This window comes from Schistocerca nitens, chromosome 3 (assembly GCF_023898315.1).
Source record: "Schistocerca nitens isolate TAMUIC-IGC-003100 chromosome 3, iqSchNite1.1, whole genome shotgun sequence".
Classification (NCBI taxonomy): Eukaryota; Metazoa; Arthropoda; class Insecta; order Orthoptera; family Acrididae; genus Schistocerca; species Schistocerca nitens.
The window spans coordinates 391,236,996-391,258,592 of NC_064616.1; the positions used below are offsets into that span (position 1 = coordinate 391,236,996).

The 21,597-nt window shown below is 38.0% G+C and overlaps 2 protein-coding genes across 4 annotated transcripts in view; one reads left to right on the forward strand and one right to left on the reverse strand.

The window, feature by feature from the left end:
* LOC126248333 (constitutive coactivator of peroxisome proliferator-activated receptor gamma-like) overlaps positions 1–21,597 on the forward strand; it is a 725,840-nt gene that overhangs the window by 428,014 nt on the left and 276,229 nt on the right. The window lies entirely within an intron of this gene.
* Positions 1–21,597, reverse strand: part of LOC126248335 (leukocyte elastase inhibitor-like) — a 76,754-nt gene that overhangs the window by 16,781 nt on the left and 38,376 nt on the right. The window contains exons 2-5 of the mRNA XM_049949232.1: positions 18,555–18,676; positions 18,273–18,455; positions 17,646–17,859; positions 13,837–14,051 (exon numbers count right to left, since the gene is read on the reverse strand). Of these exons, the coding sequence (XP_049805189.1) occupies positions 13,837–14,051; positions 17,646–17,859; positions 18,273–18,455; positions 18,555–18,676 (734 nt within the window). The remainder of the gene's footprint in view (positions 1–13,836; positions 14,052–17,645; positions 17,860–18,272; positions 18,456–18,554; positions 18,677–21,597) is intronic.

Below are 21,597 nucleotides of genomic sequence, written 5' to 3' on the forward strand. Positions count from 1 at the left end.
TGTAAAAATTGTGCCTTACTGTGATTTAGCGTTTGTTTTCTACAAGCCATGAACTTATGAATTGCACTATTTGAAACAGAGCCAGTGTTGCACACGACATTCTTTACTACCAAGCTAGTGTCATCAGCAAACAAACATTTTAGAATTACCTATGATAATAGAGGGCATATAATATAGATAAAGAAGGAACAGGTGTGGCTCCAACACTGATTCCTTGGGCACTCTCCATTTGACCGTGCCCCACTCAGACCCCACATCACAGCCATTTTAAACACTGTGAATAACAGCCTTTTGCTGTCTGTTATTGAAGTAAGAGGTGAATCAATTGTGAGCTACTCACCGTATTTTATGATGGTCCAACTTCTGGAGCAATATTTTATGAACAACACAATCAAATGCCTCAGTTACATCAAAAAGGATGCCTAGTGTTCGAAACTTTTTGTTTAATCCATTCAGTACCTCACAAGGAAGGCAGAATATAGCATTTTCAATTGTTAAAACTCTTCTAAAGCTGAACTGTGCATTCGATAGCAAATAATGTTATACAAAAATGATCAGTTGTCCTTACATACACGGCTTTTCAATAACTTAAGCAAACACTGATGGCGTAGAAATAGGTCTAAAATTGTGTGCATTATCTCTGTCTTCCTTTTTATAAAGCAGCTTTACCACTGAGTACTTTAATTGTTCAGGAAACTGGCCATTCTTAAAGGAAAAATTACAAACATGGCTAAGTACAGGGCTAACATGTGCAGCACAGTACTTTAAGATTAGGCACTCCGTCATATCCATGAGAGTCCTTAGTCTTCAATGATTTAATTATTGCCTAAATCTCCTCCTTGTCAGTATCAGATCAATCTCAGAAAGGCATTTCTCAAGAGTGTTACACAGTTCCATGTAGAAACTAGGTTTTTCTTTAATTCGCCAGCAATGTTCAGAAAACGATTGTTAAATACTGTACATACATCTGGTTTATCAGTAACAGAAATGTTTTTACTATGAACTGACTATTTTGTCAACCTTGTGCTTCTGACCAGACACTTCCTTCACAACTGACAATATGGTTTTCATTTTATCCTATGAATTAGGTGTTCTATTTGCATACCACATACTCTCTTTCCTAGTAACACTTTTAAGCGCTTTATAATACTGTTTGTTATAGGCTACTGTAGCTTGATTGTGACTACTAACATTTTGATATAATTACCACTTTGTTCTACATGATATCCTTATCCCCCTAGTCAGCCACCAAGGCTGCCTTTTACTGCTAGTATAGGGTGTCCATTTCATTTTCATTTAAAAAGGCGACATTTAAAGTAAATTAGAGAAAAACTTGGGACAATGAAGGAAAAAATGGGACATAAATATTGTATTGACTAAATTTAATACACATACAAGTTTACCTTTACAACATGCACTCAGATGATCTCAAACCACTTTTTACAATTATTCTGCCACACTATCACCGTACTTTTCACTTTTACGTACTTTATCAAGAAGTGCATTTTCGTTTGAAATTGTATCATAAAAGTCAGTATACGATACACCATTAAAGAGTTTTGACAATGAGCAAGGCCCTCACTGGTTCAACTTTCATTCTGTTTTTTTTTTTTTCATCTGACCACAAAGAGTTCACTAACGAAAACGTATGTTCCACAGCAGCATTTGACCCAGGAATTTCCAGACAAAACTTCACCAAATGAATAATGCTTTACATGTTAATATTTTTACTTTTGAAATAAGCAAATATTTTACAACACGTTTCACTAACACTTTCTTTGTCTCTTTCTTCTCTATTTATGAAGTTCTGAGCACATGAAAATTCATCGAACAGTTCGTCTTCATCAACAGGAAAATTTGGTACAATACTTTTAACAAAAACACAACAGTCCTGAATATCCTTCCACTGTAGCTGCCCCTATTCAGTATTAACCCAGTCAAATGCTTTAAAAGGTGTGAGAAACGGTAAAAACCATTCTTTAATATACTCAGTGCAAGAGTCCAAGAAGATGTCAGCATAAATATGAAACTGTTTTACAGTAGTTTCACCCTCTTCTTCCAGCTTTCTTAGAGTCTCATGTACAAAGGATGTGAGAAATCTTTCAGATTTTCTACATTGTAATTTGCCTAATAATTTGTTTATTTCTTGTTTCTTAATACATTTAATTGTTGTGGAGAATGGTTTTAGCTGGCTAACAAGAAAGTGTAGAAGAATAGACACAGGGTTATCAAAGAATTGTTTAAGGATAACAGGACACTTATCAAGGGAAATCAAATACGATTTCAAAGTGGGAAATATCTCTACAATTCTTTCCAGTGCTGGTGGCAGAGATAGCCATCTTGTCTTACTGTGCCCAAGTGCAGTTTTGTATTCAGTTTCAGTAAACTTTCAGAATGACTTCAGGGGTCGACCGAAGCGTCCGATCCCACCCGTCGGCTTTGACCCGTGACGTAAGGCTGTTGTGGTGTGTGACGTCACGACGGCGCGGAATTTAGTTTGTGAGAGTGGCGTGTTTGTAGGTGTCGTTTTGATGTGATCGGTGGTGCTCTCTGATGGTGTGTTAGGTGATGTTTTTGGTTTAGTTTGTGAGTGTGAATTTTGGTAAATTGCTTTTTTTATGTCTTTGGTTGGTATGTATATGACTGACAGGGTCAACAGTTTTCGATTGTCGGCTATGATGGGGGACAGTGCGTTGTCTCTAATAAAATTTCTTCAACTATTTGGATTTTTGGATGAAGTCATGAAGTGTTCAGTATGTCATGAAGAAATGAGGCTTACTTAAGGTTCCGGTGTCTTGGACCAGGGACAGCTGTATGTGGAGATGTCTTAAGGGAAACAGGTCAAAGGAAGTGTTCGATCCCAATGTGTGGCTGTGAATGTTGGTATTGGTATCGGGAGATGTTTTTGAGCTATATAGGTCAAGGGAAGCATTAGGTCCTAATTTATGTGATCGGGAGCTGCTGTTGAGCTATATAGGTCAAGGGAAGTGTCCTATTCCAGATGATATTGTGTTTAGTGGTATTTGGGGAGTTTTGTGATTTCGGTTTTTTTCGTCATTGTGCATGGTTTTGTATGGGGGTGGGTGTCTAAATTTGTTTATATTTAGTTTGTCCCCACCCAAAAGCCCCCTATTTCCTGCGCCTGTCCCGTTAGTGTCATTAGGCTTTTTGTGGAGTGTGTGTGTGTGTGTGTGTGTGTGTGTGTGTGTGTGTGTGTGTGTGTGTGTGTGTGTGTGTGTGTTTTCAATGTATTTTCGTCCTCATAATGTGTACGTAACGACTTTATATGCACCATACTGGAATCGTGGTTTATGGTCGTTTCCGCCATATTTGTGACTTCATGGGTCAAAGCAGACAGGCAGGATCGGACGCTTCCGTATTTCCGACTTCAGAGATTCAACCCTTACTGTATATATGTGCAAATGCTGGTAGATTTTGTTTACAGTTAATTGGCAGTCGATGGGTAGGCAGTCTGAGCCAATTTGTAAGGAATTGTGCACCCCATGTGCTGGACAGCCGACACCTACTATATTATTCACTGTGTTCTGTAGCAGTTTATAGAACAAATTGTTTTTTCCTTTCCTCTGCTTACTACCATAATTGGTGTTAGTGTTGTCCGAAGAAACTGCAATCACCTTTCCCTCAAGATCATATTTCTTTAAAACCTCCAGCACATAATTCTGAAGTAAATCTGACGTTTCTTCAGCTAAATTAACCAATTCGAGCACTTTCACCATGATGCCATTTTCAGGGTGAAAATACCTGATAAGGAGAGGAACCAACTTCAAATCCAGATGATTCGATGTATCAATCATTACAGAAATGAATCTGGCACTTTTCAGTTCATTTAAAACCTGCTGAGCTGCATACGGTGTAATAACATTTGAAATGATTGCATTACATTTTGTGTGTCCACATGTGAATTTAGGATTGAAAAGTTTTTTTAACAACTGCTGTAGTACAGTCCATTGACTTAAAGCTATGGTTATGCATTGCACTGTGGTATGCAAACATAGCTTCTTGTGCTGCCAACTGCCTATCCATTTCTGTTCCTGATTTTAACTTTACACAGTAGTCCCTCACGCATTTATTTGCTCTTTTCGTTTGATCACTCATGCTATGTTTCTTCATCTTAATGTGATTCACAATGTCAGACCTTCCACTATGACTAATAGCAAATTTTGATCTGCATGACATACATTCTACAGTTTCTCCACTAACAGTGATAAAAGAAAACTTGCTTTTTATATTGCTGTTAAAATTACACTTTCGTTTTGGCATAATGAAACAGTGATTGCACAGTGCAAAACATTAACAGTGTGGTGACGAAAGCCAGAGAGCAAGTATCAGTGGTGTAGAGTATCTCTGGACCGAATGGATGGATTCAGTGGATCGATTTAGAAGAGAAGAATCTTCGTTCTTTTTCGTAACCTATAGTGTGTTTAAAATTACTTGCCTTTTTGACAGTTCGGTACATGTTTGGAGTATGCTGAAAGTCATCACACGCTTCCTAGCGTAAATAATTGCGCAGTTAATAGCAAGTCAAACAACCAGTAGTGTAAAATACTCTATCCAAGCGGAATCATAAAAAAGGGACATTTGAGCGTCCCCAAAAAAACTTTCAGGTGAGTGGGACATTTTGGCAAAAAACGGGACTGACCCGGGAAAAACGAGACGAATGGACACACTATGCTAGTACCCTGTTTAGAATGTTCTAATGGAAAGCAACTCTCAAAGAGCATGAGAAATGTGTTAAGGAAAGAATTATATTTGTCATCTATCTTATCGGCACTATAAATATCCTGCCACTCTTGTTCCTTAACGAGGTTTAAAAAAAACACTAATGCAATTCGATTAGCTTTCCTACACAGCATCCTTTTTCTTGCACAATCATATACAAAAGTAAAATTGAAGTCTCCACATACGACTAATTTTTGGCAGTTCCTATAAAGTGAATCGAAAACCCTGCTCTCTAGCTTGAGTAGAAATGCTCTGAAGTCAGAGTTGGGGGACCTGTAAACAACAAAAATTAGACGTTTAGTCTCATTAAATTCCCTGCACAGCATTAAAATATCTGTTCAGTGCAGTGCTGTGATATGTCTATGGACTCAAATGTAGTACTGTTTTTTTTTACATACATGGCCACTCCACCATCCTGCAAGGAACTCCTTGAAAACAGCCAGGTAATCTGTATCCTGGTAAAGGAAGCCTCTGAATTGTCAAATTATTTAAGTGATGCTCCAGTATACCAATAATGTCAGAGTCAACATCTATAAGCAGTTCACTAACTTTCTCTCTAATACCTCTTATATTTTGATTAAATATCCTAATTCCTTCTCTACTCTGATACTTACCACCTCTGAAGGTGATTCCTTTGCTAGAGGGACGTCTTTTAAGCAGGCATACCTACCAGCTGAATTCAATCTAAAAATTTTTCCATGAGTGATCCCACCACCACCCATTGCACTGTCACCTGTAAGCTTTGCCAGCCCCCCCCCCCCCACATTCCTCGAGGTGCAGGCCATGCCTAGTGAAACCCGATCTACCGATAGACTCAACTGGCAGCACTGCAATGTGACCCATGCCCTCTGCCATCAGTGCCTTCTCCAGCCCCATGTTAACATGCCTAACAGCCGCATTAAGATAAGGCCAATCATGACGCTGAAACAGTTGCACGAATTGCACATTAGTCTCAGCAGTTAGTAGCTATCTTTACCAGGTCACCACGTACATCATATTCCCCATCCCCATCAAGACTATTCTCTGCTCCACTGACAATCAATACCCAATCCTCTTTCAGAGAATTCCTACCTAAGTCACATACGCTGTCAGTCACCTGAGCCAGCCCTGCACCAGGTTTCACAGTGCTGGTGACCTGGTACTCACTCACAACATTTCCTGCAACTGCTGGCCCACACCTCTACGGTGTGAACTACCTAGCAGAACTTCCTCCTTTCTGTTAGAATTTGCAACTGGCTTAGGCTTCCCAACTGCCGAGGACTGTGTTTCCTACACCAACAGCTATAAGAGGCTCCTTTCCACTCAACTCTGACAGTTGGTCAAATCTATTGCATATACACGAAGCACAAATGTCTGGGTATCTCTTCCTCCTAGCTGCCTTCTTACCAACTGCCAGTTCACATTCTCCATCACCTTTCACCCTCTTCAATCTATCTAATTCCTCCTTTGTGTCTTATAACTGCGCCTGAAGGGCACAGATCTTACACTCCTGCTCCTCTGTCAACATATTTCTGCTATGGATTCTGCAGTCCTAGGAGAGGACGTCACTAGAATGCCCACTGCCTTCCCCCCAATGAAAATACTTTGAACAGATCCCACACTATAATGAACTACTCACAATCCTATGACAAAGCCTACACTTCTCACTCACGGTAAAATTTTAACAGTTACTGAAAAAACTGAATATTTATGTTACATAAGTTTAATTACAAAAGTAGAGTTACTTAAAGAACTAACAATAGTGGTCTCTAAGTTCTCACTTTACTAAGAAAGCAACAACTTCTATTAATACCACTAAACAACACCAATACCGCCAAAACCTCAGACAATTTCTTAGTTAAAGCAAAAAGTCAAGCAGCCCCTGGAACACTCAATGAAATTAAAACAGTGAATGAAAATTTCACTGAAATATTGCACTAGAATCAGTAAGACACATCAACTGAAAACTACCACACAAAATCTGCTGAACAACTTCAATGCACAGCCAACTCTAAAAAAACACAGTGGGCAAACATCTCCAACAGTTTATTAGGCCGTCAATTTGCCACAAACAAGATGAGACACCGTTGAAAAGTACTAAATTTAATAATTGTATAACAGTGCACAAACAACTTTGTCAGAATTCAACTTAAGAACCACTACAGCTGCAACTGCTAATATTTGGATGAATGAAAACTACTAAATTTATTATTCAAATACAGTGCACAAATCACTTGACAGTACTTAGCTTTAGAATTGCTAGAGCTGCAACTGCACGCTAAGAAATGTGAACACACTGCTGAGGTCTGAGACTCTGATGAATGACGTAAGCATACTCATGAATAACAAACCACTCAAATCAACAACACAGAAAGAAAGACAAAGATGAATAAAAATCCATTGATAACTTACTTTTACAGCAAATATTAACACAAATAAACTTTAAAATAAATAACTGAAGACAAACATTATAAAATATTGGTGAGCTATTTAAACAGCAGTCCAGCACACATGACGTCACACCGAGAAGTCCCCATTAATTCACTAAATCACAAGGGGTGCGGAGGGGGCACATAAATGAACTGTTAAGGAAGATTAGGATTAAACAGCCAGTCAGTGACAAATTTGTCAGATGTAGAACAGTCATTTTGGGGAAGTATAGAGAGGAAAACAGCCATGTCACATGCACGGGAACCATCCCAGCATGTGCAGTTAGAGATTTAAGGAAATTGCACCATCTGACAAGGATTTAAACTGCAGTCCTCCCGAGTGAGTTCAGTATCTTTGCACTGCACCAACTTCCTGTATCTGCTGTTAAAGAAGTCTTTCCTTCTCATGCACAGCATTACCATGCTGTAAAAGTGGAACTATTGTTCTGTGCTAGATTTTATAGTTTTTGATGGCAGCTGCAATTTGGTTCATACAGAAAGAGCCTGAACTACTTCGACTTTAAAATGAACAATATATCAAGTGTCTAGTTTTCTTGACTTGCGTATGAAAAAGGACAGTGGATTTTTTTTATAAATATTAATTGTCCTTGTAATTATTCCGAAAGTGTTAACGTAATGAATACAGTAAATTTTAAAAAAGAAATGAATTTAATAACTAAGTCAGTCTGACTTTTGTGAACTGGCTTAAAAAGTGCCAGTTTCAATGTTGAAAAAAGTGTCAGTTTCAGTTTTCAAACTGTGACATTGTGGATTCCAGTAGAGGGGTCATGACAAAAATATAAATACACCCTCAACAAGACTGTACAATTGCAAGGACAGGAAGATCACTGCAGCTGTATATGAAATGATGGTGTCCTTATTTTGAAACATGACAACTGCATCTCTAGAAATCTTTCTTGTTAATTACAAATATGTTGGAGAAACAATCATCTTCACAGTTTATAAGAAAGTTGCAGGACAACAATGATGGCAAGTGGCATTTGTTCTGAAGCATCTTTTAAAGTAATTCTATGCCAAGCAGCATTTCCCACACTGGTTGCCACAGTTTGGTTTATAATTATATCCACTCAGAATATAGTACAAGGGTGCAACGAAGTTGTTATATGTCATGATTGTTATAAAAGTTGGTCCAACCTCTCAGAGTAGACATTGGCACTGACAAGGCTGGAATAGTTGATGATGGATGGCCATATGTGGCCAGTTGACTGCTAGAGTCTACCAAGAGGATGATGGGAGCAGAAGTCATAAGAACCAACAAGAGTATTACTGAGGTTTAGTGACAGTGATAAAGATAATAGGGACAGTATTTATTACCTCAGACCATGGCAAGGGGTGGACAAAATGGGATGTTCCATTCTGGCTGGTCAGCAGTTGTGCAAGGTGTATGTGGGAATTAGGCATCAGTGTTTTAGACAAGGCAGGGACAGCATTGATGCACAATGGACACCTTGGAAAAACCAACTTACTGGCAGAGAGAGAGTCCTTGTCACTAATGAAACAGCATCAGTGTTTACTGTATGTTTCTCTCCTGTGGAGAACTGCCTCATTTCTTATAAGTCATCTTAATTTTCAACATCATATGTTTCAGTGCACTGTTATCACTGGAAAACTTCTCTTTAAAGTATATAATGTCATAAATAGTTATGGCTATCAATGTAACAATACATGTTATTAAACACTGAACTGCTGCCAACTGATTTCGTATGTCATTAAATTGAGAGATCTGTCATGCAGTCTACTGGCATGTCATGACCCAAAATATTCAACTATGTATGGAATATTGGAGCTACTGATTCCTGAGAATAATTGGTTTCCCAAATATTCTCTGGAGGGCACTGTTTAACCAAGAAGGGTCTTTGCCATATTCCATGTATATATAGAGAGAATAATTTGTGTATCTGAGCTTTAATCTTGTCAATTTTAAACCAAACTGTCAGTTCCACAGAACAACTGCTTTCCTAGATTTGAGGAATAACTTTTTGCCTTTAGTGCTGTCATTGTTCTGATACTAATACAAATTGTAAGTGCTTTTTCCTTGATTGGACAGTTGAAAACAATTGTTCCATTTGTAGTTAGAAGATTCAAAATATTTCTATGAAATGTCAAGAAGGAAGTTCAGGTTTTAACATCCCATGAAACTGAGCCCAAGTTCAATTGGGGAAGGCACTCAGCTGTATCCTTTTCAAAGGAACCATCCTGGAAATTTCCTTAAGTGATGGATGGAAACTAAGAAACTGAAATGACTGGATAGGGATTTGAATTGCCAGCCTAAAGAGATCAAGTCTGGTGGATTACCAATGTGCCACTTACTTCATCCCTACCATGGCTTTTTGGGAATAGTTTCTTGGAGGCTGACACCCGAGAATGTGTTCAGGATTACGTTGGAAAACTGTTTTTATACACCACTGGCTGTATCATTTTTTCAGTCAATATTAGCAAATTAAAATTACCACTACTATCATGTGGCAGTCATAATTATTTCTGTGCTATTGAACTGAGCCTATATTTGAATGACTGACTAATGTATGTGAATCAAGCCCAATTTGATCTCATATTTTGAGAAGAAAAGGCACAGTAACAAGATATCAGATCTAAAAGGTGATACCACATGAAAATGTGGGCCACAATTCTGGTAGTATGCGGATATGCCCCTGCGATCATCATCTAAATATTTGTGTACACCAATTGTTTGTCACTCGGTCCACCCTACTGCAGCCCGAGCATAAAGTACTGTACAGTAGAATAGCAACCAGCACACTGCTGTGTGTGGTACATTCAAAGCCAAGGGAGCTTGGAGGGAGAGGGTCACATCTGTCAAATGTATTTTGAAATCTGTTTCAAGATCAAATTGCTTTATATGGAAAGTGTACATAATATTTCAGCCACATGCAAATATATGTTCAGTATTATTTTACCTGTCCATACCTCAAAATCAAAATGAATCAGTGTGAGCAACTGAAGTGTTGTTATGAAATGGAGTTAATAATTTCCAGTTTTATCATACCAATCACACAATGAATGGCATAACTCCTGCAAATGTACTTCACTTTAACAGTGTCCACTTTTCAGTCCAAAGCAAACAACAAATATCAACGATGTTAATTATTAAATAGGAGTATGCTACTTCTTTAATGATATATTCATTCATTTCATTAATTTATACTGCATTTCTAAATTGCATCATGAAGGTGTTCAAAGCAAAGTGATCTCTGGCAACAGCTATGGGTTAGAAACAGTACATTTTGAAACAATGAACAAAGCATTATTGCTTCTTGGATCATTGGTCTTACGAAGACAAACCTCTTAATTTGCTGTACAGTACTTTGTACTCTGGCATTAGGCAGCTGTAGATGGACAGATTGAAAACATGTGGGCGCAATTATTTAAATGCTGTGCGCTTAGAAGTTCATAACTACATACTACCAGAATTGTGGCCCAAATTTTTGTGCAGGATCAATTGCTGGGGCTGAGATATTGGAAGTGTGTTTTTCTTTCCTTAAAATCTCAGGTCAGTTTGGTGATGTTTCCAGGTAAGTATCACTGTTAGTTACTGTTGTCTATGTATATTCATAATTTCGTTTGATCTCATGGGAGTTAATATTGAAACTTATATATGGAAGTTTCCTGCCCTCTCCAGGGCTACTCAATACATGAAGTGCACATTGAGGAAGCTACACTGCACAACTCAGAGAGCCTCTAATTTCGACCCTCCACCCTCATTCAGACCAGATGAGCCTGATTGTGAATGATGGTGGACATTGATATTTGTAGTTTGACCCATTAGTGAGACTAGCTGTCTTCACCATTTTTGCTGGATGCTGAAAGAATAAACAAGTCTCAGATGCCATGCAACACACATTGATTAGTGCAGACCTGAGTGGTAATCTGCAGTCGAGTACAACCAATACTTTTGACTGGCACATGGATAGCTTGTTTCACCTGTCAGACAATTCCTACAGGGATACACTAAGTGTACATGGGATTTATTCCCCTTGCACGTCACTATTTCCCAAAGACAGGTGATCGTGTGATTTGAAATTTTAGTTGCTTACAGACAGCACTATCTCCATTTCGTCTGTGGGTGCTTGTAACGCGATAAGAAAGCCATTTATGCAAGCAAAAAGGCGAAGCCCATTGTCCAAATCATTATTAGCAGGTGTAATGCCTCAAACTTACAAGAAACTTGACATACACATGTTTGCGATTTGATGCTGCTGTTTCCCACACAACCACTCCTCATGTAAGCACAGCATGCTAATAACTGTCTGTCTGTCACCAAATAAGGAGCTCATCAGTAGCTGCTGATACAGCTTCTGTCTGTGTCTGTCTGTCTGCCTGCAGACACCAGTCAACTCTGACATCAAGTTCTTAAAACATACACTCTCCATTACCACAGCCACTAGACATCTGAATAGCTCTTGCAAATACGAAAACAAGAAAATAAGGCAAGGTCTCCTATACCATGCTAACCAAGATGCTGTTCACATTCAAACAAAAGTATGTAACTAAACTAAATGCAATGTAGTAATTGCAGTAACTGTTGGTGGTGTGTAAATAGTACATACTGCTGGAGAGTGCTTGTACATTGTTTGACTTAAAATTGCAGCACCAGGAAGAATAGCAAGTAAAACTTTATTTATTGGGCTTTTACAGCAATGTAGGAAATTATTAAATTTGTGTGCAATTATGGGGTAAATTATGAGAAATTTAGTTCGAAGATCTGCTATCTCTGGCAGCAACCTCGCTGGGCATGTGGTCAAATTGAGCTTGGATCTCACATTTGGGCAAGTCATTTCCACACATTAAATACTCAACAAGCCAGTTTATGGTGGAGAATACATAATACCAGTATTATCAGTTTTCTTTCCTATTCCATCTGTGTACTGAATGAGGGAGAGTGACTGTCTCCGAAGTTCTCTGTACTTTTTGTAAGCTCATATTGTTCTCATTATCCCTATGCTTGAACTGTATGCCACAGTGTATGAATCTTAGTGGCTGGCAAGTGTTGTCACACCAGTCTCTTGGCAATACATGATTAGATGTTTTCAGAATGTCAAAGGTCTGGAGAATATGCAGGCCAATGCAACAGCCCAACACCTGTATTCTCGACCAAACAATGCATAACAGAAGAAATACTTCAACTGATCAACAAAATAAGGAAGTACAAAACCATTCAGGATTATGGAAATACAAATAATTTAAAAATGAAATAAATAGGAAGTGCAAGGAAGCTAAGGCAAAATGGCTGCATGGATAATGTGAAGAAATGATTGTTAGAATGGCAGATTCAGAATAGAGGAAAGTCAGAACAACTGTTGGTGATATTAAAAACAAGGGAAATAACATTAAGAGTGCAATGGTAATACTGCTGTTAAATGCAGGTGAGAGAGTGGATAGATGGAAGGAGCACATTGAAGGCCTCAATGACAGGGAGGACTTGTCAGACAACATTATAGAAGAAAGAATAGTTGACAGGAAAGAGGGAGATGGGATCCAGTTTAAGAGTCAGAATTTAAAACAGCTTTGGAAGACTTACGATCAACTACGGCTGAAGGGAGAGATTATATTCCATTGGAATGTCTGAAATCATTGGTAGAAGTGGCAACAAAACGACTATTCACATTGCTGTGTAGAATGTATGAAACTGGCAATATACCATCGAACTTTTGGAAAAACAGCACCCTCATAATGCCAAAGAGCTGACAAGTGCGAGAATTGTCACACAATCAACTTAACATATCATGCATCCAAGCTGTTGACAAGAATAATATACAGAAGAGTGGAAAAGAAAATTTAGGATCTGTGATAAAGGCACCAGAGAGGAAGTTCTCGCATTGCAGTTGATAATGGATGCATGAGCGAGGAAAAATTTAGACATGTTCATAGGATCTGTTGACCTGGAAAAAGCGTTCAACAAAGTAAAATGATGAAATGTGCTTGAAATTCTGACAAAAGTAAGTGTAAGCTATAGGGAAGGAAAGGTAATGCATAATACGTACAAGAACCAAGAAGGAATGAGAGGAGTGGGAGACCAAGAACGAAGTGCTCAGATTAAAAAAAGGTATAAGACAGGGATGTAGTCTTTTGCCCTTACTGTATACATTGAAGAACCAATGACAGAAGTGTCAAGAGTGGGATTAAAATTCAATGTGAAAGGATATTGGTGATATGATTCACTGATGACATTGCTATCCTCAGTGAAACTGGAGAACAACAACAGGCACTGTTACATGGAATGACGAGTCTAATGAGTACAGAATATGAATTGAGAGTAAATTAACAAAAATAAAAGTAATTAGAAGTAGCAGAAATGAGAAACTGAGAAACTTAACATCAGAATTGGTAATCAGAAAGTAGATGAAGTTACGGAATTCTGCTACCAAACAACAAAATAACCCACTATGGCTTGAGCAAGGATGACATAAAAAGCAGACTAGTACTACCAAAATGGGCATTCCTTGCCAAGAAAAGTCTACTAGCATCAAACATAGATCTTAATTTGAGGAAGAAACTTCTGAGAATGTAAGTTAGGAGCACAGCTTTGTATGGTAGTGAAAAGTAGAATGTGGGAAAATTTGAAAGGAAGAAAATTTTTGGCTGTTTGTAGAAGGTATAAAAGTTGAAGCCTAATGGAACGTGATGACAGCAAAGGGAACAATGTACTTACATAATAAAGAATTTCCACAGCCTCTGCGTCGAGAGAGCTTATGTAACCATATTTGAAGTAACTTAGGGTTTCCATGAAATATGATTTTTGGCATTCAAGATTCTGTGTGTAGAAACATCTCACTGTTGTACCATCTGCATCAAAGGCTATTTTCCATTTTCCCTTAAAATAGACTGCATTGGTCATCATGAGCTTTGTATCAGTTGGAAGACCCTCTGAAATCAAGCAATAAATGAAATTCAGTTTTATGGCTACAAGCTGTACTATGAAAAACAAAGTTTCCAATTTCATAAAGAGAATATAATAATGGCAGCTTGTTATAAAATATATCTGTGTAACAAAGTAATTTTACTAGTCTTTTTATGTTTACTGTATGATACATGTAATGAGAAGTAAAAGTAAATAACAAATGCACTCTAGTTTAATGATACCCAATTTTATATGAGACTTTACACTCTTCTTTTTTTAAACTAGCTAAGTAGCTTGTATGACCTGCATCAAGTAATCTGTAATTGTAAAAGGAGTCTAAACTGTGATTCAGGTTTTCATTCTTCATTTATGCAATGTGTGAATGAGGAATTTATGTAGTAGTACAAAAACTCTCACAATAAATGTTACCTAAAATTACTGTGTCTAACACGAACCCTATTCTGCCCTATCACCTTCCATGTAGTTCACCTGGAAGCAAATGCACTGGTACCAACATTTCTGCTACTTTGAAGTGCATCCTGGCGGTGTTTCTCTGTCAATGCATTTAATACCCTCTGCCATTCCACTTTAATCCCTTCCACTGTATCAAACTTTCACACAGTCAGGCCTTATTTTCTTCTTTGTAAAGAAGTTACACACAGCTAAGTCTGCTGAGTATGGTGCATAGGACACAGCTACTATCTGTTTGTTGCCAAAAATTCCTGAACATAGGTTTTATGTGGTCTTGGATTGTCATGGAGTAGGCCTAAGCAGTCTTCACACAGAATCTCTGTGGACAGTCTTCTCTGTTCCTCCAAATGTCTTAGAACATTGCAATAGTATTTCTCCCCATACATATTTCTTAAATCAGTGTCGCAAGTTGCTGTTAGCTGAGTGGTTTAGTTGTTGGTGAGCATTTTTCCACTGTCATGTTGCCGATAGCTTGCACTTTGGCGAGGGCTTGCTTGACAAAGCAGTGTGCCTCTACAAAGTTTTTTTTTAAGTCTGGAAAACTAATACAGAAATACACTAAGCATTAAAGCAAGCTACTGGAGACAATACTTACAATCATAAACAGACCTGAAGTTGTGTGTGCTGTGTGTAGGGATCTGATGCTGCAAGACTGTAGGTGTTCTATTTAAAACTACATCACCTTGGGAACATGCAGTTGCAGATGTGAATATCTTCTGTTGGTAGAATTGCATATGAGGACTGTGGTATAGTTTGTGCCATGACTGTTTAAAGACAAGCCAAACTTACTTTCAGAGGTTATCACAGGTGATGAAACCTGAAACTATGTAACAATCATCACAATGGATGAGTCATCCTTCACCTTATATAGAAATCTAGTGGTATTGCAGTGTAATCTTATCAATTTGAGCAAAGAATTCTAATATTGGGAACTTCTAGATACCAACTCTTAATATTAGTAATCAGTGAAAATTCATTAACTGCTATTATTCTGTATTTGTGACTTCTGAGAATATGTCAATATCTTGGTGTCATTACCAAATGGATTTTATCAAACATTACTGTATTCATTATGGTAATGTCATAAACAAGTCCATATTTATGCATGTGTACATTGATAGCACTGTGTATATGGAACTGCAGAAATACCTTATTTGAGGACAATTCGAATAACTTATCAATGAAAATTTTTCTGGTTGCTCTTTCACACATTTGATATGAGTTCTCATTGCATGCCATTGTTGTACGTTGTGTGATGATGTTTTATTTGCTTCTGGAGGCAACACAAGCTCAATATTGAGGTTTTTAGCATTATCTAGTAGTACAAGGTTGTATCAATGATACTATGAACCAAACTCTCTACTATATATATATGAATCAATACAAAAGTCTTCAGGTAACACTGAAGGCATGCTATTTTGGTAGAGTGAGTGGAAATTTCTCTGCACTTTGGAGGAAGCATGTGGCACAGTATAGTTCAAGTTTAGATCAATGACAGGAAACCTAACTCCCTTTAGGTGGAAAACTGATGCTTTAATAGTTCATATAATTTCTGAAGTCTCTAATCCATTCAACACAAAGTGACATAATATTTATGTGAATGATGTAATCATGTCACAGTTTCAACTTTTTATATTTTCATAAATCTTCAGGATGTACCACACATTCTGAAACCTCATGTGTACATAGAAGCTACACATCACTCAATGCATAGCTTTTTTGTGGGCAAGAGGTTATAGCTTGCTGGTCAATGATTGGTTGAAGAAAGTACAAATTTAAGAAATTGTGCAGTAATTACTATAAAATTTTTGCCTCATTTCATCCTTAACGTTGGTGTTTACAAAATATAATATATTAGTGCAGCTTCATTATTAATTCATAGACTTAAGAAAATAGCGACTGCTGTCTCCCCATAGATGTGTTTATTAACATTCTTTTTAAGACGAAAGTGGGAACATCAGGCAGTAATAGTTATAACAATGATACAAAATACTGTTTGTAGTGCATGAAACACCTTATTACTGAACAACTTTGTAATATTTATCTATAAGTGACTGCATACTTTCATATTCAAAGCAAGATTGTTCTTGCGGAAATGTTGCGATGAATCACACTTGTCGTAACTTTCAACTCCCAGGATTGTTTTAGATTATGTCTAGAAGATACTATCTTGAATGAAGCTTTTATGACTTGTTTAGTACTTCATATAAGCACCTTACATTCCACATTAATAGCCATAAGAAGAAAAACTGCTGCAATTGTGTAATCCTCTATGATCTTGTTGTAGCATTTGCCTTCAAAATGAGTGTAAAGTGCCCATTACATTCACTAGGCACTAGAGGTGGTGACATAAGATTGAAGGTGGTCTTGTCTCATCTGCTTCCATTTTCCTTTGTGCCATCTGAAATAACCAACAGTTGTACCCAACAGAAAAATTATGAGATGTTTCAGGGCTATTTCTTCTATAAAAGCAAGAGGTATCATTTAGCCAGGCATCAAGATATGTAATCAAGAGGAAATGAGCACATTGGCATTGCAGCCAAAATGATGTGTTGTGAGAAACAGTGGCACATTGAGCTTTGTCTGTCCGGACCATTACATTATTATTCAAGTAAAGTAATGCACAAGTGGGCACAATAAAGCAGTAGTATACTACCTTCTACTCACTGTTAGTATTAAATAGATTTTACCAGCTTGCATTTAACACTGTCATAAAAAATGTGAGTTTTTAATCCAGTTGTGAGGCTCACCAGGCTGCTGTTTGTGCTTTACAGATTTTGTTTGGCACATGGTAGAATTTCATTTTCTGGCTAGAGTCCAGATCAGAGGGTAAACATATGTGTGCTCTATTTCTTCTATTTTAGCTGAGAGAGAGAGAGAGAGAGAGAGAGAGAGAGAGAGAGAGAGAGAGGAGGGGGTGGGGGCTGGCTGTGTGTGTTGCTCCAGTGGTGTATTGCGAAGTGAATTCCTCCTCAGCTTTGTGTAGTGATTAGCTAGCCAGTCTGATCATCTACTCTACTAAGTAATTGACATAAGAAAATATTCATCTTGTTTATGATTGTTGTCATTTGAATTTGCAAAGACTGCATACATGATAATGAACACAAAAATCTCACACAATATATTAGAGTGTGTTTCTTCACACTAACCTGCCTCAACAAGTTTTGGTATAAGTCCATGGGTGACTCCACTAACCCAGTCATTGATTGTCATAGCAGCTTTTGTTGGTGAAGTGAAATCCACTTCACTGATGGTAGCAGAATAATATTCTTGCATTGCAGCTCTGTATTCTGAATATGGCTTCAAGTCATTTGAGAGGAAGAGACTGTTTCCAGTCTCAATGGTAATCGATGGAGATTTGACCTTTGGAAATAAATTATTGTTAGTCCAAGAACTCTTGCAGAAATAATCATTCAACCCTCCCCCTCTCTCATTACTTTGCTATAAAATGTGTGTGGTCTTTTTCTTGTTTCTGACACTTGGGTAACATGTTAAGATAACTAGAAGTCTGGATTATTGTTGTTGTGTGAAGTAAACTTAATATTTAACAAGTTCATTACTTCATTATTTTATTGTTTACAAACCAGTTTACATTTATTGTAGCAAATATTTCTGATTGGAGTTGAATTCAGTACTGAATAGAATTTTTATCAAATACATTGTCTAGAATGGTAATAGGTACTCCATTAGGTTTACACATTAACTGGCGCAGATCCTGTATAGGAGTAAAATTCTGAGTCTCTAACATGTCTCCCATTGTCCTCATACATACTTACAGCGAGTCTACGCAGAAATTGCTGCGTTTTCATCCGATACAACTCCTTCTCATCGGGCAATCGCAGAACATCTTTAATTTCATCTGCAGATTTACCTACTGCACCTTCAAGTACCATTAGCAGAGCAGCTTTCATACTCACTGGAGAAATAAGTACATTTCCATCATGCCGCTTTGTAGCTTCCTGAAAAGTTCTTTCATTTATTTTTTGTGCATTTTGTGAAGAACTATTGACAAGCCATAAAATATGTCTGAAAATTCAAATGATATTGTTTCTGTTTACCTGTATTAGCTCAGCATCAAAATAATTGAATCGGTCATCACTAGGTATTTTGTTAAAAAATTTTCCTCTCAGTCCAGTATTTGTCGAATATGCAAATGTGACATATCCCAGCAATCCCAAGACTGAAACAAATTGTAGGTATAGATATGCTATTGGAATAAAGTGTATTGTATTACTTCGCTTCATCCCTAAACAAAGTGAGAAGTTCATCATGGATGTATAACTTTATTTTGGGGGGGGGGGGGGGAAGGAGAGAGAGAGAGAGAGAGAGAGAGAGAGAGAGAGAGAGAGAGAGAGAGAGAGAGAGGACATTTCATACAAGAATACATAATGCTCATATTTAATGTCTGTTCCACATATTGCTAGTTAAATGGTTCTTGGGAATGCAACTAAAGTAGATGGTGCAAATTTGGCACACTGGATTGTTCCAGGAGAGGGCCACCCTGATTTAGGTATTCCATCATTTACCCAAAACCGAAGGAGGTGACTGCTGGGATGGTTCTTTTGTGTAAGGATGTGACTAATTTCCTTCCTCATTCTTGCAAAGCATGAGCTTTTGTTCTATCAGTAATGACCTTTTTTCTTTGCTGTTCTAATCAAGCAGCAGCAAACGAAAAGGGTTACAACAGTAATGCTAACTTAAACTCATCACATTTTTTTTAGTAGATATGAAAATGTCATTTGCAAGCGTTGGTTCTGCAATTGAATAAACAGTCACAGGAAGTCACCTAACAATAGGTGCCATTCTCCTCTCCTCTATGCTTACAAGTTAGTAAGGGGTATCTTAACTAAGTGTAGCTGACAAGAAGATACAAAACAATTATTAATGATTGGATAATCAGATTCACTGTTTATTATCTCCTATGCTATTTTAGCTTGCCATGATTTTAGGTACAGATTTACACTATAAACACATTGTAAAATGAACAGTCTGCTAGTTCGATGATAGAAGTATATTTCTCATAGTTCGTAGATTAATGTTGGTAACTTTAGGTTTCATCTTTTAGGATGCTTGAAATCCAGAACTAGTTGTTTAATGAATTTTGCTCTGCAAGTGAGATTGTGTGCTACATACTGTATTTTGAACAACTGTGACTGGTTTATGTCACCATGGTAAATATTTTTAACATACCATTTTTGTACTTCAGATGTGTGCAAAGGTGAACTTTTTGTAAAATCCGCATTATATAGTACAAGGTAACACCTTAATCATGTACTTTATTCAAGGGATGTGAGGTAATAATTTAATCTAAGAGGCAAGACAAAAATCAGCTTTGAAAAACTAACATCTCAAAATACTACATCTTCGTATCATATCAAGAAGCTTGACGTCCTCATTTTCACTATTGCCAAATTATCAGCATGCTACATGTGGAATATTTATAGGGCAGAAAATTAAGTAGAACTGTAATTTTGTTATCAAGTATATATTCCACCACACACACACACACACACACACACACACACACACACACACACAAAAACACACACACACACACACACACACACACACACACACACACACACACACACCACAGTGATTTTCATACTCTATATACAGTTATGCCGTTGTTAAGATATCAAATATCTTCACATGCCTTTAAATGTGACTTACACTTAGCAGTCAGAACATTATGACCACTGACCTACTACTGATATAAACTCGTCCAGGTGATGGAAGCATCACCTGGTGAGAAATGACCACTAATCAATCACACACATGGTGCCTGTAGTATCAGTGATCATAGAATGGGGAAGACTTGCAATCTAGTTTCACCGAAGGAGATTGTGATGACCCGGAGAATTCAAAAACTGCACAACTTTTTGGGTGTTCTGAGAGTGCTCTGGTGAGTAACACGTGGCAAAACCAATGTTAAACTACGCCCACACAATGAGTTGTACGGCCTCCCGTTAATACAGACGTCTGACATTGGTAAATCAGGATAGGCAGTGAGCTGTGGCAGAACCAACTTCAGACTTTAATGCAGGGCAGAGTGCAAGTGTGTGTGTGTGTGTGTGTGTGTGTGTGTGTGTGTGTGTGTGTGTGTGTGTGTACACAGTGCAGCAAACATTCCTAGTGATGGGCCTCCACAGCCAATGACCCATGCATGTGCCATTATCACTGGATGTTGGTGCAGTGGCAAAGTGTTTTTTAAGGTCTGATGAATCACAACCACCTCCATCATGCTGATGGAGGGCATGAATCAGTCATCTTCCACGGAAACAGCTTCTTGCCACCTATATTGTGAGATGGAAAAAGCTGGCAGTGGCTCTGGGGGAACATTCATGTGAGCCTCCATGTGTCCAGTGGAGCTCATGCAAGGCACCACAATGGATAAGGAGACTGGTTGCAGACAACATACACCCCCTTCATGACAATCAGTTTCCAGACGGCAGGAGCATTTTTCAACAAGATAATGTACCATGTCACAAGGCTAGAAGTGTGATGGAGTGGTTCAAGGAATGCTGGCATGTTCCTATTGATGTGCTGGCCCCTGAACTAACCAGATCTGAACCTAATCTAACACATCTGGGACGTGATTGAATGTGTCATCAGAGCTTGTCACCACCTCCCCGGAATTTATGGGACTTAGGTGACTTGTGTGTGCAGATGATGTGCCATCTCCCTCCAGCGGCCTACCAAGGCCTCATTGCTTCCACGTCACAATGTGTCGCCATTGTCATCTGTGCCGAAGGTAGAGATATCAGCTATTAAGTAGGTAGTTGTCATGTTCTGGCTGTGGTGTATCACGCTTTGGTTGCATGAATTGAAGTGCTTGATAAATGTACATAGTGTGCTGATGCTTCACTGTTTATGTGGTGAGCTGAGTACAAAAGCCTAACTCCAAGATATTGGAAGTCATTAAGGACTTCATGTTGAATGCCACCTGTCATTCCCTCAAACTATCACAACAGAGGTGAGTTGCAATTTCATGTAAAACTCTTGTCTCACTTATTTTAAAGTAAAACAGTTAATCAGATATCGAAATGGATGAAGATAATTCTGTTTGTAGAATTTGCTGTAAATGAAATGCAGTTGACG